A 17,913-nucleotide genomic window follows, 5' to 3' on the forward strand; every position below is an offset into this window, starting at 1 on the left:
TCGTATGATTTGTTATTCACATTTCTACGATTCTGATATGCCTATTGACAGTATCGAATTATAAATAAAACATAGTCGATTAAATGTTAATGCAACACGAATATTTATAAAAACTACGAGACCACATTTTCTTCAGATTTTTTTAAGCGTGCGAAAGTCAATAAACTTATCAGTTCCACAGTCTTCGTTTTATCTGGAACTAAAATTTGTGAAATGAGACTACAATGTATAGTTATGCAAATACGGAGTCGGGTCAAAATCTGAAATTTGAAATCATTGTAATATGTACATAATGTTAACGTTCTCTAGAAAAAACGTTCTATAAGACAGCCTCTACACACTAATCCAGCAAATTCGAGAACTCGGTTATGGGGTTTTTATTAATATTATTAAATTAAAAATGTCAGGGATGCTCGTATAATTATTTTTAACATAGCGCGATCATATCGGTTTTGTTAATTAGAAAAGAAGCCAGTGATCATTAAATAGAGAATTCTGTGGAATAAATGAGTCACCGAGAGATAAGTGTCACGGAGAATACAGTGATCAAAATAAATCTCAGAACCATCTATATCTAGCGGATAATAAAAATTGTGAATCATTAAAAGTAGCATAAAATCCTCTTCAAAAATTGACATAAATAAGCGCGATTAGAGACTGCAGAAAATAAAGGCATTTTTCAAATGCAAAATGTTTTAATTTGATTGCGCCTAATAAAAAGATTCAATTATATTTATATTTCCATAGAATAGGAAGTACAAAGTTCATTTATACAAAAATAATTGGTAGGACAATATGTAAACAATATAGGACAGTATGTAAACTTTATGAACTTTAACGAAATAACATTATACAATTTCAGAGTTGTATAATGGCGCGTAAGATACCCGTGGATTATGGATGCATGCGCAGTCGATGTCAGATACATATACATCGCATCACGAACACAAATCGCAGCCAAGTGAAACGATACACATATGTACAGTATTTGTTCTTGCGCATAAGTTTGTTAATTGCTGGCCGAATAGAATTGCTGAGAATACCGAGAGATTTCATATTCTGGATTATAAAATTTCAATCTATTTATTAAAATGCCAGGCACACCGATGAGGGAACAAAACGATACATTGGAGAAGCTTCAAACGACGGAACGGCAACCGAATACGAATTGCGAGCCCGTTCCCGTTGTGCGGGAAATCACACAAACCGATCATTTGAATAAAAAACTGTTGGTATCATTATTGGAACGCATGAACAAGTCAAACGGTGAGTTCGACAAGTTTCTGGAGAAAGAAATCTTCGATCGTAATTCTCAGGATGATAGCGAGTTTTAACTGAAACTCTATGTACTATCTGTAAAACATAACCTAACATACCACTAAACGACAAGATTACCGTTACGTGCAATTATTGAGGCACGTTCATGAGGAGAAAACATAGTTCAAGAATTTCTCCTGTAGGGGTTTTTAAAATTTATTCAAGAGAACTAAAGCCGAGGAGTTTCGATTTCATAGTGAAAGAATTGCCTTTTTGTTTACACTGAAACCAGTTTCAGTACTACTTGTTGAATATGCCAAATTTGTCAAATACTTCCGACTACGACGACGAGGATGATATAGTAGCTGAATATGAAAGACATGATTTGGATGCAGAACAGAACACTGAAGAAAGAGATATAGGTTCTGATAATGAGGAGAACCAAGATCAGAACAATGTTCCCAGAAGAGTTGATCCTTCTTCCTCTAAAAAGCCGAGCGTGAGAAACCCTATACCAACATTAAATGCAGACCGTTTAAAAGGCCCTAAAGGATTGCAAACTATTGAGAAATACTTCGAAGGATTTAAATTTTATGGTAAAGGACATGAGAAATCTGATTTGGATAGAATTTTAAAAAGAATGGAACATTGGTCGCATAGATTATTTCCAAAATTAGAATTCGATACTTTTTTGGAGAGAGTCGAAAAACTGGGTACCAAAAGAGATCTTCAGGTGTTTATAAAAAAATATAGAATGGGTATGATTAATACAGATGATGTTGCATTGAATGTGGATGAAGGAGACGATGATAATGAGAAGGAAGAAGATGAGCCAATAGATGAGTTTGATTTATTAATTGCTGAACAGATAGAGAAACAGAAACAAGTTAATGTACAATCAGCTAACAAGTCTACAGCCGATGATCTGTTTGATAAATTAATGTCACAATCGAATAATAATTCACAGGCCTCTCAGCCTGTGAAGGAAAATACTACTCCTTCCCAGCTAAGCAATGAAGTGAAAGAACAAATAGAAAGGAATAGGCAACAAGCTCTTCAAAGAAGACAAGCGAGATTGAAAGCTTTGGAAGAAGACAAGAGGGAAAAGTTAGAAGGAAGTAGTGGTACAGAATTTACAAATATTTCAAACAATGCACAAATATTGAACGATACTCAGAATATGGAAGTTGAAGATTTACGGAAAGTAGAAAATGAAAAAGAGAGTTGAGAAAATCATTACGTTAAAATTGCTTTTTGAATAAGTTTTGTTAAACGAAAGTATTGGTCATTGCATTTAGATAAGGATAAGTACAGTAAATAAAAGATTTTATTATAAAAAATTATGTAGTTCTTCTTAAGCATTCGCGTATGTAGGTTGAATGAATAAAAACTTCATAAAAGTTATACATTTCTTTTTACTTAGGTTCTACGTTTTTGTGTACTTATATATAATACATTGTTACCACGAATAAAAGCATCGCCGTATTTATCTTTTAATTGTCCATTTACATATTCTTCTGTTTGTTCGAGTGCTATATTCATGTAACCATCGAGACAAGCTAAAACACCTGCAAAGTGAATTATTTAGTAGTAATTAGTGATGTAAGTGGTAAAATTTTAAACAAATATTTCACCTCTGTAATCTACGCCGCTATTTAATTTTACAACAACAGGACGGCCATGAATTTGTTGAATAAATTGAGATAATGCTTCCTTGCGACTCATCTATAAATTAATATAAAGAAAACGTTATTTACAAATATTTTCAAGTAACAAGTATCTATATACGAGGTTAAAATATTTGAATTGTAGCTCACAGTTATGAAGTTAAGTAAAGCTTTCTTTTATCAATTCTTGTGTATTTCGATTATAAAGCTGCGAGTATTATCAGTAATATTTGATGTTTACAAATAATTATAAAAACAAATGAAACTCCGCTTGTAACTGTGCTCGTAACGATTGTCACGATGCTTTAGGCAACTCTATTCGGTATTGTGTACATACATGCGGCTAATGGTGACGCCTCTTTCGGAGAAAAAATGAAGTTCCCTTTGAAGTTTGTACAGTGCCAATTGGTGTAGTGGTAAAATGCTCAATCTAGTAGGCAAATTACCAATAGTCGATTTTGGCTAACATTTTGAGCATTTTGCCACTGCACCAACTGGCGCTGTATGGACTCCGATCGGAGCTTCACTTTTTTATCACGAGAGGCACCACTGTCACTAACATATACAGGGTGCAGGGTTGCTAAATGACATAAATTGTGGTAAAATAATGGCAAAGAACGATTAATCAAAAGCATAGAATAGTTCAGGAGGATTTTCTGCATCGATCTGATGCAGTTTCTTATGGAAAAAGCGGCAAGAATCAGCTGATCTCGATATTTGCAGTAATAAATATTTTTCTGCAGAATATACATATATTCAAGTCTCTTGATAAAAGAAAGTTAAAAATAATAGAATCTATAATATATGTTGAAAATTGGAACAAATACAGTGCTGGATAATCAAATATGTCAGAACGAAACTGAAAATTTATTCTGGAATACATTGTATAAACAATTTAATGTAACCCGTTAAAATACAATTATTTATTTGCGAGGTCACTGCGTTTCAATGGAATATTGGAGTTCATTAGTTGACCGTTCCATTTATGATCTAAATTTAACGTAGAAAACGCTCTCGTATTGCTATTGAAAACAATGAAGTTTCTAATAAAATAGTTAAATAATGTTTGTTAAATAGTCAAATAGTTAAATAATTAAAAATCGTTATGCAAAATCCTGTTTCGTAAAGTGAAGAAACGAGAACGGAATGCGACAAAAGTCTTACAACAAAGAAACATTTGTCTATGAGGAAGGGAATCGAATTAACAGATAAATCATATATGTTGAGTGAAATATGTATGTATATATATCTCGTGAAAAAGCTTTGACAACATTTTATTGTTAACCGCAGAAAAAGCCATATACACTTTCACACGAAATCGATCATAGTTTATAATAATATCGAAAATTTATAAGTGAATGTTGTACATAAATATAAAGACGACGATATTGCACGTTCTCGCGTGCCAAAACTGTACAAAAATTATGTCGAACATCTTTCGCAACGCTCGTTGAACAACTTATTACTCAGTGATTGTGGCATTTTTATATCCTTCGTCCCTCGTCGTTCTATTTTTTTTTCTTCTTCTTTCGTTCATTATCTCGTTCGCGTTCTCCTTGTTTTGCTTCAATTTTTCGTATCTCTTGCATCGGTAAAATGACATGCTACTTGCATTCTGGAGGTGCGTGGTACAAGTTCACAGAGCTTTTTTTTTCTTGACTTCACATGAGATGCGGTATTATTTAAAATCGATAATCAAATACACGGCCGGAGCGGGTGGAAGGAACGATTTTTTGGTGTTTTTTACGCTTCTATAAATCTATCTATTCTATGTACTTTTAGCCGCGACGGTCAAGTGCCATAAATATATACATATATATACATACGTATACAAAATACGTATGTATACATACATATATACATATAATTTATATATAATATATTTATTCATTTATTTATTTATTTAATCATTCATATAATTTATTTATTCATTTTTTTGTATTTTACTCGATATCGTGAACGCAGCACGCACATTCGTTTCCTTCAATTTCTTACTTCCATTTTTCATATCGCGATTTATTATTGATTAACAACAGCGATTACATATTTAGACGTTGCGTGCTCCGATGTAAATTTCTATTTATTATTTAATGTTTATATATGTATTTATATATAATATACCTTTTCTCTAGAATTCCATTGCAGTGATGTCGTTAATGCGATTAATCGTTTCTTCTGTTATCTTTTTTTTTGTTATTTTTAGATCCATCCACGTGTTCTATTCATATTGCTCTACCCTTATCGTGAGAATCTCCGATATATCTGACCGACATCTTGTTTCTCCACCGTCATTTCATTTCATTAATTTTCTTCTTCATTATTACTATTATTATTGTTATTATTTTTATTTTTATTATTATTATTTTTATTATTAGTAGTAGTATTACTCCCTAAATCGATTCGTTCGACATTATCGACATGTCAATTTATGCATTTATCATGTTAATACTTATTAAATATTTTTTTAATTATTGTAGATCACAGACAACTTGTTCTTAATCCATAAAAACAATTCAATTATTATTTCCTTCCATAGGTTTCTTAATGTGTGTTTCGCTTGTATGCGTTTCGTGTACGTGCGCGCATGTTCGCTTCGTGAATACGTGTAACAAATCTGCATACATACGCTATGTATATGTGTTTCTTCCTAGTGACGTGTTTTCTTCTCCTCCCCATCTTTCTCCTTTTTTTTTGTTTGTACGTGAAGTGAACCGCAAACTGTAAAATGGCGGGAGATCGTGATAAATGAGATCCTGTCCTCATAAACGTTACGATGCTCTTATAGAAACATTATTATCGTCGGGCCAAGAATCAAATTGCGAACGCTGAACAAAATTACGAACAGCTCGAAAATTATTCCGAAACATTTTATATGCAACTCTGTAAATATAAATTCGACTTATAGATTCGTATTTTCCCATTTGTCTTTCCATCACTCTTCCATTTAAAACTCGATTTTAGACTACGTGAATGTTCGCACTCCGAATCATTATAACTACATAAATCAATTTCGTGTAACGCCTATCGCATATGTTTGATCGATATATCGGTGAATCAATGAGTCTGCACAAATATGTATATAGTACAAAGTATTCTCTGATCGAAGGATACAAATTGATGTTCAAGGTTTAGAAAGCTTTACGGTATATTTTCATAGTAATTGGATGCGTTCTTTGAGGTACGTAGAACACTTTTCGAACACTTGCGGAAAGCATATCACTTCTTTTAGTAGCTAATGGCAATACTGCAGATGTTTATGCATTTATATTCAGAAATTTTGTTCGATATAATATAATTGTATATAACATTATTATTGGAACAATAGTAAATTATATTTTGATAACGAATGATCGATTTTAATATATTCATTTCTCCACCTTTGTCAACGCCACTAGAACAATATCGTTTCGAAGAATGCATTTTTAGAACCGCATAATTATTTTAAGTGGACATGTATAAAATAATTCCTGGTTATCATCGTGAAGTGTCGAATTTGAAAATATAAAAAGCATTTAAAGAGAAAAATTTATATAAAGTCTTTCTTGTCCAACGTTATACTCGAAATAATAGAATTTGATACGTAAAAAAATATTCTGATTCTTCGTTTGTAAAAATTATACAATTCTTAATCGAACGAGCGTTATTTTGTATACGAGAAATTTATGATACTACAACTGTAACAACTTTAATTAACCACCTCTTCTAATTGCATTGCTAAGGAGCTTTCTAACGAAACACTTACGTCAACAATTAAAAGAAAGGAAACAATTACGAAAACAAAATGAACATAAATTGATAACTAGATTAATCTACGATAATTAAGAGCCACGAATTTCAATAAACAACAGACTCAGCTCTGCGTAAAAAACACTTGCTTCCTTAAACTATTAAATTGAGTCCCAAATGATTATCGCCGCAAACATTAAAAACGACGAATAAAAGATAAAAATGAAGAATCCTGTATTGATTTTAAATGGAATTTGGCAATCGTTTGCGACTCAATTGAATACTTTAGATGGCATTTTGCATAAACAGTATGATGCAGCCGTCTTCCAATCGTCTAATGAAACACCTTTGGTTGTTCGCGAAAAGAGTTCGCACGAGCAATTGTACCCCAAAATTTAAATATTGCACAAAAGCACCGGAAGCGAGTGTGCTAGGTAGGACTCGAGAGAGCCGCCAATTCCTTGAGCCATCAATTTTTCCCATCGATCTCAGGGGTGAAGGTTTGCCAGTTCTGCGCCACTCGTATCGATTCGCGCGCAGCAACCAGACCGCGAAAAACCGCTGTTACTTGTTTCATCAGCTGCGCAACTTGCACCTTGTTTCTTTACGTAACCGCGAGCTTCAGTTTTCGACTCGCAATCATTTCGACTCTCTCTCTCTCTCTCTTTCTCGCTCTATCTATCTATCTATCTCTATCTCTCCCTTCCTCTCCGTATGTGTGTTTCCTGGCTCTGTACCCAGAATTGTTTCGCGCGGCTGCCTACAACGTTCTTCGTTAAACAGAGGAAATAATGCAAAGCTGAAATAACGACTTCTCGTTTCCTCTTAATAACGACAAACCTGGCCCGAAGAGTCATCGCAAAAATTCTGCAGCTCGTGTGCAGCGCTGTGGGGCTGATTTGTGTTCGTCAAATCTTGCGGCAATTATTTCGTCCGCTCAAGCAAATTCATCGACATCGGCAAAGTCGGCGAGACGTTCAACAAATATTTCTCGCATCCGGGCGAAAGCGTTAAGTTTTTAAAGCTTCGACGGCTGGGTCGGTCCCTGGGTTCGAGCTCCACCCAAATTCCATATTTCTAGTAAACCATAATTAGCGGACGAGCACGCAAGTGTTACAGCAATAGCTTCGCAGAAGAGATTCGACCGCGTTGACAAGGTATACAAACTATGGCATTCGGTAAACGGATGTTAAAAGACGTGACGGTATCGTATCGCATTTTCCACGAACGTGAAAATTTGCAGTCGGCGTCAATTCCATGAAGTCCGAGAACTCGTGGAAGAAGATCTGTGGAACGTCGTGGTTTTAATAGAAAAATTAGCTATTTCATTAAACGCTAGAGCGCCGAAACACAAACCAGCCGGGCTGTCTTCTCGCGAATTTACTCAGCAGCGATCTTCAGTCTTCATCTTCAACATTCTTCCCTATAAAAACACGTGAACCGTGGCGGGGTAGTGGGGAGGTGGAATCGGCCGGCTCCGCAAGTGGAATTTTCGATTGAACGAGCACACGAGCACCCCCCACACCCTGAAGAACCCTCGATCGGAAACGTGTGTGTCGCGCGGCACGGTGAGAACGGGCGTGTGTGTCGGTGTCTGGTAGAATGTGCGTCGGCTCCTCTACGATGCTTGTAGAGGGAGCGTGGCGTGTCTCGAATGCGTCATGATCACACAGCAAGCAGATATTAACTTAGCGATACATGGTAATTGGTAACGGTATCCTTAAAGATTAGCGAGTTTACTCGTTTTAAGCTATCTAGTCCACGCGAGCGACGCGATCGTTCGGCGTCCGTCTCCTCGTCTTCCAGCGGACATGATACAGAGATCGTGGTCGCGATCGGTGATCTTCGTGCTCCTCGACGAGTGAACCAGAGTGATCGGCGCGCGATCGCCAATCGAAAGGACCGGTTTCTTCTCTTCCCCTTCGGTGTGTTTGCGTAGAGCTGCTAAAATCGGAATCGGCAGGAATATGCGGTCTCCTTGAGTTGCGACTTCGCGACGGGCGGTGCTGATTTCGTGGAAGTTTCTCGCGGAGGTGTGCGCGTTCTTCGGCGCGATCGAATCGATTCGACGCTGAACGGACGAGAGGGTGAGACGGCGAGACCTGTTCCGTGTTCGGTCGCATTCAGCAGGAGGTGCCTCCGCGCCGTTAATGAGCACACGAATCGCGGCGCGGCGGAGAGAGCGCTTCGGCTCGCGGAACCCGCGGCGAGCAGCGCGCGCGTGTATCGACGCCGCGTAGCCGCGCGGAGGTACGGAGGGTCAGTTTCCGAAAAGCGTTCGCGACAGAGTTTTGCTCGAGAGAAACTATCGGATACAAGATACGAATACTACGATTTGGCTGACGGAGTTTGGCCGAAAGACAATTTCCTGTAAAGCCGTGGGTAAGAATCGGGCGGTCTCGCTCTCGCGGCCAGCCAATCTCTCGCGCGTCTCGGCGCCTACGATCGTGGACAAAGTGTTTCGTGGACGTAAGCTCGCGAGTTTCGTCTTATCCGGTCGTCGGGCGACCGCATGGAACACAAGAAGAATTTCGGTGATCAGAATCTCGCGGCGTCTCCGCGGCACCGCTTCGACGTTTCCCTCGCGAAACCAGATGCGAACACCGCGTAAAGTAAAGAAGCGTGTCCGAATCCGCGTGCTCTGTCGAGCCTGCGCTGCTTCGAATCGAGCGGCGAGCCTCTTCCTAACGAGAGATTCCTCTTCGATGTTTCGGAAGTGACTCCCTTCGGGAGGCGACGAGAATCTGGCATCGGAGTATCAACAGCGAATCTAAATACAATATTTCCTGTTTGGGTTGCCGCCAAACGAGCTGATCGTTCGACCTCGGTCGGGCACGATCGGTCGGGATGGACGAGAGCGAGTCCTCGACGGATTGAATCGATCGGCGGAACTCCTCCGGGGGTTCTCGCCGTTCAAAGACGGTCGTAGCACGGGCGGTTATCGAGTAGAAAAAAGTTTGTCACAAAATATCGTTTATCTCTATGGATGATAATTAGCGCGCGTACGGGGACAGTGATGCGACAGCGGTGCGGCGTTATTTCATCTTTTTTAAAACCCTAAACATTCGTTCGGATTACACTCTCTGGATCACTTCCTCGGGTTCCATTGTCCCTTTCAGCTTTCTATTTCTTTCTGCGATCGTCTCGGTCCTTGCTCGAGGAGAGAACGCCGTTCTGGACTTGGACGAAAATCGACGCCCGTGTTTTCCCTTCCCGCATGAAAACATGCCGTTGAGCATCGTGTTTCTACCTCTGGTTCAGTCCGTGAGAATTCCTGTAGCTACGTTAGTTCCTATAGTTTTCGCGTTACTAGTACTTGGTTGCTTGATCGCCCCCTCTCCCCTCCCCCCCCTCTTCCTCTAGCCCGGTTTTCTTCTCTCCCTCCGGGTTAGTTGCCGACAATGAGAGAATATTGGCTGTTCGCGGTCGGTAACTTTAATAGGCTTCGTAGGAAGCTCTTCCATTCTTTTTCTCTCTTCCGTACTCTCTCTCCCTCTCTCACAATCTCTCTCCCTCTCTCACAATCTCTCTCCCTCTCTCTCTCTTTCTCTCTCTCTCTCTCTCTCTCTCGATCGTTTCCGGTCCTTCTTGTTCTCTCGTCCCCGTGCTTGGGTCACTTTTAGTGCGGTTTCCACGAGATGTTGTTCAGACCTTGAAAGTGCCGCTTCAGACTGCTGCCGTCGGCCCAGGAGGAGTTGAGATACTCGTCGTCATCGGCTTGCTCAAGTTTCTGAAACAGGCGTATCGGTATCGGTCAATTTAGTCTGATCAGGTTTCAATTGTTACCAGCATTACGGTGTCCCGAATCAGCCTACGGCGATAATAAATCGTTTCGCAACTCGGTTGCCGACTGATTCGATGACGAAGGGCGACACGCGAGGGATGAGACGAAGGGGGTGCAGTGATCGGCAGATAGATACGAACAGAGAGAATTACTGGATCTAGGGGGAAGCTAGTAATACGTTGAATGAAGCGGGATGTCCTTCGCTTCCTTCGGGCGACTACGAGGAAATCAATGCGGACGATTGAACAGCTTCTCCCCGATATGACCTGCGCATTTATTAATAGCGCCTACTATCTTTAGTAAAATGGCTTGTCAACATTTTCCTGTTACTTCGAGAACGTTCAAATATGTATGAAAAATTTCAGCCTGCTGGGTGCGATCGTTTTCGGGAGATTAATTCTACCATTACCGTGGACTGTGTATACAAGGGCGGTCCACGCAACTTGTGCATCTCCTGCAACTTCAAAAGTATGCGTTGGGCAACAAATTCTTGAATAAAAAAATTACGTGGTTTAGCCTCTTTGGCACGACGCGTCATTATAGTGGCTTTCGCGAATGTTTCGTGCTTTATTCAATTGTATTATTAGTTATTATAGTAGACGATTAAAGTGAAAGTGTATATGTACGATACGCTAAGAAAAGAATATAGATTAGCTAATACTATTGAATATATTTATACCAAAAAATATATATTAAGAAAAATGGTAATTTAGTTACGAAAAATTTCATTCGCGCAAAATCCAACTGTGCCTAAGAGGTTAAAGAGGTATAGTATGTACTGCATTTATTTTGTTCATAGGTAGAGCCGTTTCGGAGATTCGAAGGTTAATTTTCGTTTCTTAAATGGGATGCTACATTTTTGATATCAGAATATGGAGAAATATAAAATTTTTAATAAAAAAAGTATTGACCTTTGTTAGCCCTAAATTTAATACCTAACGAAAAATTCACTTTGTCAAAATTCAAGATGTGCTATATACAGAGTGTCCAAGTTCTTCTCCGGCCAAGCATAGATCAACATAGTCAATCAGCGAAAATAAGAAAAAATGTCATACGAATAGAGGCTCAAAATGCTATATTAAAAAATTATAAGAAAAATACGAAATAACGACAGACTGATGTTCGTTCAAAGTAGAAACATGTTAGTGGCATTTCTTTTATCTACTTATCCTAGCTACATTTACTGAGTCATTCAATTTTTTATAGAGCTCAATGGCTGTGTTATCAAAAATGTCCAACTAGTCCATTGTTGTTTCGTATTTTTCTTATAACTTTTTAATAAAACATTTCCCAGCTTATGTCTATACGACATTTTCTTCTTATTTTCGCTGATAGAGTATGCTGATACCATTTGATCGAAAACCATAGGACACTCTATACGTTCAGCAGTAAGCTTCAAAAGGAAACCAACAATGAAATTTCGTTCGTTAGAAGTTACCTGGAACATTGTTTCGTCTCCGGTTATATTATACAGAAAATCTCGTTACGGTTGCTTTATCAATGTATGCATTGGGCTTCAACGTCAAGCGCTGACCAGTGTTAGACGTCTGCTCGCAATTCGAGAGCATTAGGTCGGGTTTACCTAACTGCTCCATTGCCTTCGTTTCGTTAGCTAGTTCGACCTTTTGTTCGCGTTCAAAGCTTTACTTCTTTAAAGAGGTGTATCTCTGCATACAATTCTTTCAATGTGATCGCAGGAACCATAATGAGCTTATGTTACCGCACATGGCTTCTTGGATCATGGCCAAAATTAATACTGCTCGGAAAGAATCCATTAATTAGAGCGTTAAGTTCAACACCGTATTTTATCGACGTATCTACTGTTTCAACGATTAGGCTACGAATTTTATCTAGTTACAATTGTAACGATTACACGCGGTTTAACTCATCAACTACCAATTTTTCTGTTTCATTTTTGATGGGAAAAGTCATGCACAAAAAGTTGTGTAACGATATAATTATATTAAGTTTACGTTTTGCTGTTAATATATTTTGTACTTTTTAACAAATTTCAAATGGGAACTGTGGCAAATTGCACGAATAAAAATTAATAAGAAACATTTATTATTATTGTATGAATTATTTCATATATTCTAAATTACGTATTTATGTATAGTATTTAATTATAATATAAAATCAAACGAAAAACATTATGCTTTAAATATGATAATTTTGTTCCGTTCAACTTACAGATGATTTCTAAATTCGATCACTTATTGAAAGGAAACAAATCACAAGGTACATACTGCCTGCTGCAAATAACATCGACTGATACGTACAAAATGACGTTAATCTATCAAACACTCCTGATACATACTTCCTGCCAAATGGTATATGTAAAATTCCAAATTCTCTAAATCGAGATCAAGGCAATTAATCTTTTAACACGTTCTTCGCCGACAATTAGACACTAAAATCCCCACATAATTAAAGCAATTTAATGAATTAGAATAAAACTAAAAACTTTGCATTTATCATAGGGGATGACATTAGAACTCTTTCGCATTCGAAAAATCATAGTCGAATTCATTTCGCTCGAATATATTGCAATAAAAATAAATCTTCAAAATTGGTCAGAAATTAATGTCGCCCAGATATGGGTGACGCGGCGACGAACGTGTTAAAACAGTAAACACATCGAAGAAACGTAGGGACATGTGTATTTCATTTTAGTTTAGCTGAAATCATTAAGACAAGAAACAAGATCTCTACTCGACTCGTGTTCACTGCAATCGATGAAGATAATTTTTATTTTGCACAAAGATCCGTCGTCTTCCAGCGAAGTTCTATTTCTCGCGACGCGTTTACAAGGTTTCAAGTTAATTCGGCGCTCGAGCTGCGACACGACACTGATTTCGTCGCTCTAAATGAAATGGATGTGACCGTCTCCGAAATAAAATCAATGGAAGAAACGGGAGCAAGCGGAGATCGGGACAGTAGCGGGGGATGTGAAACGATTACTAGATTCGTAGCGAAGGGGCAACATCGGATCCCTTAATGTTTATCAGGCGCATGCTCTACTTGTCGCTCGCATCGAAACCAATCCAACGCGAAGCGGCGGCGTATTATTGATCAAAGTGTACACGTTCCACGGTGTCGAAAATCATGAAAATTCTAGACAGCATCGATTATTTGTTCCGACATCGATGCCCGGGTCCCCCTGTCACGATGCTCCGCGCTCTTTCGGTATACCGTTTACGAATATCGAAATATATCTATCCTTCTGTCTATATGAATTTCTATTAACCCGAGACGTGGACTATAAGCTGGAGTATAAGTAAGTTGCCAGAAGGCCGCTCTAAAGCCCAACGGGGACAGCACTATTGATCGCGTAACACTAACGAGCAATTTCGAGTATTAAAAGCAGCATTTTAACGATCATGAATATTGGAAATTTCGATAGTCTGTTACATAATGGACCGTGGACTACGCCTGGACAGCGTCGAGCCATTTCAAACCTGAATTATCATGGTTTGTCGCGCATTGAATACGGTCTTGTCATTGGGGCGGTGCTCAATAGTTTCCCTGTCTTTCGGAAAAGGACGGGATCTCCTGCATTTTAAATAATTCGATTTATTGAATTATATATATTTAGCTCTATATATTTGTTGAAGATTATTCCATTTTGTTATTTTGGTTCCGTAATGTCGAAGTGGAGTGGATATATTGATATCAGCCTGTAATATCAATCTTCTGATAATAATTTCATTAATAGATAAAGTTATTATTGTAATTGTTATAACATCCGTGGTGAACAGTCCACTTTAGTATATCAGGAATATACTATACAATTACTATTCATACGTACAACAATGTATTTTTCTTACATAATTGCAGCGATGCTGGAATAATATCAGTTACCCTAGTATTAAATAAATAGATGTATATTTAACAAAACCAAGGCGACCTTTCCTTGCCTCAACTACCTACGTACAATAAATAAGCTAATAGAAAGAAGTATAATTGTTTCATAAGGAGCTTGATTTCCTCGAAAACGACATTCCAAATAGAAAAATGTTATTTCTTTTTCTAAACACATCTTTACGTACAAAGTTTAATTATTTGTACCATGATTTAGCGAACACATGTGCCCAATAAGTACTCGGTAGCTTTATATTAATAGTTAAATATTCGGTGAAAAATGATTGTAGAACGGTTATACGCGATCGTATGAAACGTTGTTCAAGATAAAAACTGTACGAGTTGTTAGAGTTTGCCACACAAGACCATGGCGGCGGTAGTTAGGTTAGAATCGATGCTCGTGTCCTTGCCTCACGCATCCCATACAAAGATCGATTCGCATCTAACGAAAATATATATACAGCTTTACCTATTGTCGAGTGGATATCGGTTTAGATGGCCGCGATCTGCCAGAAAGATTTCATCGAATATATCATCGTCCATTTACAGAAACGAACACGTACGTTCGACAGTATAAAAGTTCCTCGGGAAGTGTTTCTAAGTGAAGTGGCAGAAGTTCGACAATTTTTCTCGAATCCTGCGGAGCAGTATACAAATATTGTACCGGACAAATTCCATCCAATAAGATCGTTTTTATCTAGATTAAATATTTTGATCGTTTAATTGGAAATATTATACGAATTCGTAATTGAAATTTAATTGAATTCGTAATTTGTTATAAGCGATTCTATTATGCGGTATTACATTCAAAAGGATGTAGCAGAAGCAGCATAACCTGTTGACCGCTACGACTTAATATGCACTGCTAATCGTTATTCCATTTGACATGGAACTGTTTGCCTAAACCATCGTGTACACGCAGGTGTAGCAGATTCGATTCTAGCTGTCTTAAATAAACATGCGACTGTACACTTGGCCAGCGACGTGGGGTGGGAAACAGTGTTATTGTACTCTCCTTTATTACGCACAGCAAGCAACTAGACGAATGGCGTCCCATACCTACTGACGAACAAATGACAAGGGTTTTAAGTTGATAAACACAATGTATAACGTGACAAGTGTTCCTAAAATATACGGATATTAGAAAGGGTGTTATATGTCTGTAAATGAACAAATTGCGAAAGTGAAATAAAGAAGGTTTTAATTCCGAGGAAGTAGTGATAAAATGTCGCATTAAAGTTAACAGATAGAAATGAAAATTAGAAAATGCCAATAACAAATATGTCGACTTGAAAGTTAAGTTGCACATCATTGTCGGCTGTTGATGCATTTATTGTTAGAGAAAAATAAAGCCGATGCTTGTGTATTGCACGATAATGAAAGTTCTCTAGTTGTTTAATCGTTAAATTGTTTACAGATATCGTTGCTGCGTCCAGCATCATAGCGGCTAGATACTTCTCGAGGGATGAAAGCATTTCGAAAGATTTATTTGATCGCTTCAATTTTATTATTCACACTGTTTGCACGACAACCCGTTTAACCGTGAAGTCCCCTCAAGGAAACGACCACTTGAAAGCCTCAGCAGCAGTTTTTGGCAAGTCGACAACGCCATTATCTTTTCGTGCTTTGTTCGATGGGCTCCTTTCTCCGCGATTCCACTTTCTCAATAAAATGGAACAGCCAACAATAAACCCGGAGCCGGGTCTCTCTATTCGGCTTTGCTACGAAAAGCGCAACCTTCGACAATAAGCCCGACAGAATGTTACGCTTTATTAAATATTCGGCCTGTATGGTTACAAAATTCGATACAACAAACACATCAACTGGACCGAACAATCAGCAACGTGTACGATCTTACACGGAATGCCAGGATGCAAGGGTATTGTTGATGGGTGTTTGAAGTATTTGTTGCGAAAACAACTTGCACAGTTCAAACTGAATGTCGATTATTTTAATCTAGTTTGAAGTAGCATCTACAAATCAACATTTTCTTTTTGTCCTAATTTCAAGGCATCTACTGTGCAAGTATTCAATATTGTTAACTTAGAATTAGGTCAATGGGTATTTAATTAATTTAGTTAAATAAGTGTTTCAATACTAATTTGGTGTTCAACCGATTGCGAGATAAATATTTAAAAATTACATACTAGACGATAAACCACGCGATATTAATAGTTTATTTATATTTTAAATTTAATTTAATTTTATTAATTTTTAATTTGATTTAATTCAATTTAATTTATTTATTTTTCTTATATTTTTAATTAATCTATATTTTAGTACGTTCAGTGTGTACTATAATACAGTAATATTATTTCAGTTTACAATAAAAACTATGCTTATTGCAGAATAGATGCAGTATTTTATGGACTACTTGTTTTGAGAGACCCTGTAGAGACGCAGCAGTTCCGTCGCAGACTGCGAGACGCCATAGCGTTCTCCTTTTATTCAAGGGTGACTTTATGTAGACACCATGTTTCCTGTCATGGTCAAACTGTTGCTATACATATCACAGAACTTCGGATACAGTAGCATATACAGGGTGAGTCGTTCAACATTCAAAACAGAATATCTTCGTTGTATTTCATGATACTTATTTTCATTGGTGTGACGTTATTACTGATGGTAAAACAAAATTAATCACAAATATGTTAATTTTCTAACAATCTTATTTTTAATTAAAAACTTCACGATTTTGATTAAAAAGCCTTTTAATAGGTAATTATATGTATATAATAAATTAAGTTGATAAATAAGTAAACAAATAAATTAAATTACGTTCATTTGATAGACCTTCAAATGTGATTTAAAAATTATTATCAGATATTATTCATTATCTTTAGTTTAATTTAATGTAATCAAAAGTTCTCACACGATGAAAACGAATGCGAAAACTCGTTCGCCTGCGTAACACGAATATAGATTCCGAAGTATTTTCATCATGAATTTTCGATAAACTTTTTCACGTCCGTATTGGAAAGGGTAAGCGACAGCTGTTGTTCTACGGGTTTTCCGTATAATTCTTTGCCGCGAGTCAAGGAATTTCTCATTTATAGCACAGCACGGGAAAAACTTCGGCGACCGGTAGTCTGGCAAATAAAGTTTTCTATCTCCGACTGCTGGAACTTCTCGTGTTTTCGCGAACCAAGTAATTCTATACTTCTATAATTTCTCGAGCAACGCCGAAAACTGATCGGCGACTCGGGCGTATTTTTCGTCCGTACCACGGAAATCTAACCGTCTCTGTCGCAAGAACGACTTCTAAAGTTGAATATAGGTAACCCGGGGAAGAAAAATATGTTGTTCGGATTACGATGCGAGTTATGCGAATTGATCGCGAAATGCTAAGAAGCGAACATTAAAGGAAACGTGTACAATGTATGCCGTTCGTATTTTTCTTAGTAGTTGCGCGAAAGATAAAAATAAAATTCTAGGCGAATTCATTTTACTGTGAAATTTAACCAAACATGAAGCGAATTTGGAATTAATTGTCAGAGTAACAATATTCGTACTCTACAGGGTGTCTGAAAAGTCATTTGTAATTGGTTCTTGAAGTCATTTGAAGCAACTTTTTCCTTTACAAAAATTTTCTTCGTGGCATCGTTAACAAAATATTAA

The 17,913-nt window shown here is 37.5% G+C and overlaps 3 protein-coding genes across 4 annotated transcripts in view; 1 reads left to right on the forward strand and 2 right to left on the reverse strand.

The window, feature by feature from the left end:
• Positions 1-1,570: 1,570 nt before the first annotated feature.
• On the forward strand, positions 1,571-2,661 carry LOC144476447 (TIMELESS-interacting protein). The gene has a single exon (XM_078193393.1). The coding sequence runs from the start codon at positions 1,571-1,573 to the stop codon at positions 2,483-2,485; it is 915 nt and encodes a 304-aa protein (XP_078049519.1). The 3' UTR covers positions 2,486-2,661.
• On the reverse strand, positions 2,567-3,262 carry LOC144476450 (U6 snRNA-associated Sm-like protein LSm6). The gene is made up of 3 exons (XM_078193396.1): positions 3,075-3,262; positions 2,892-2,982; positions 2,567-2,825 (listed from the first exon to the last, which is right to left on the reverse strand). The coding sequence occupies exons 2-3, from the start codon at positions 2,980-2,982 to the stop codon at positions 2,677-2,679; spliced, it is 240 nt and encodes a 79-aa protein (XP_078049522.1). The 5' UTR covers positions 3,075-3,262; the 3' UTR covers positions 2,567-2,676.
• A 6,921-nt stretch (positions 3,263-10,183) lies between these two features.
• Positions 10,184-17,913, reverse strand: part of LOC144475708 (protein tipE-like) — a 36,140-nt gene continuing 28,410 nt past the window's right edge. For both annotated transcript variants that reach the window (XM_078191881.1, XM_078191882.1), the window contains one exon: positions 10,184-10,380. In XM_078191881.1, coding sequence (XP_078048007.1) covers positions 10,317-10,380 — 64 coding nt within the window. In that variant the 3' untranslated portion in view covers positions 10,184-10,316. The remainder of the gene's footprint in view (positions 10,381-17,913) is intronic.

Source organism: Augochlora pura, chromosome 10 (genome assembly GCF_028453695.1).
Source record: "Augochlora pura isolate Apur16 chromosome 10, APUR_v2.2.1, whole genome shotgun sequence".
NCBI classification, from domain to species: Eukaryota; Metazoa; Arthropoda; class Insecta; order Hymenoptera; family Halictidae; genus Augochlora; species Augochlora pura.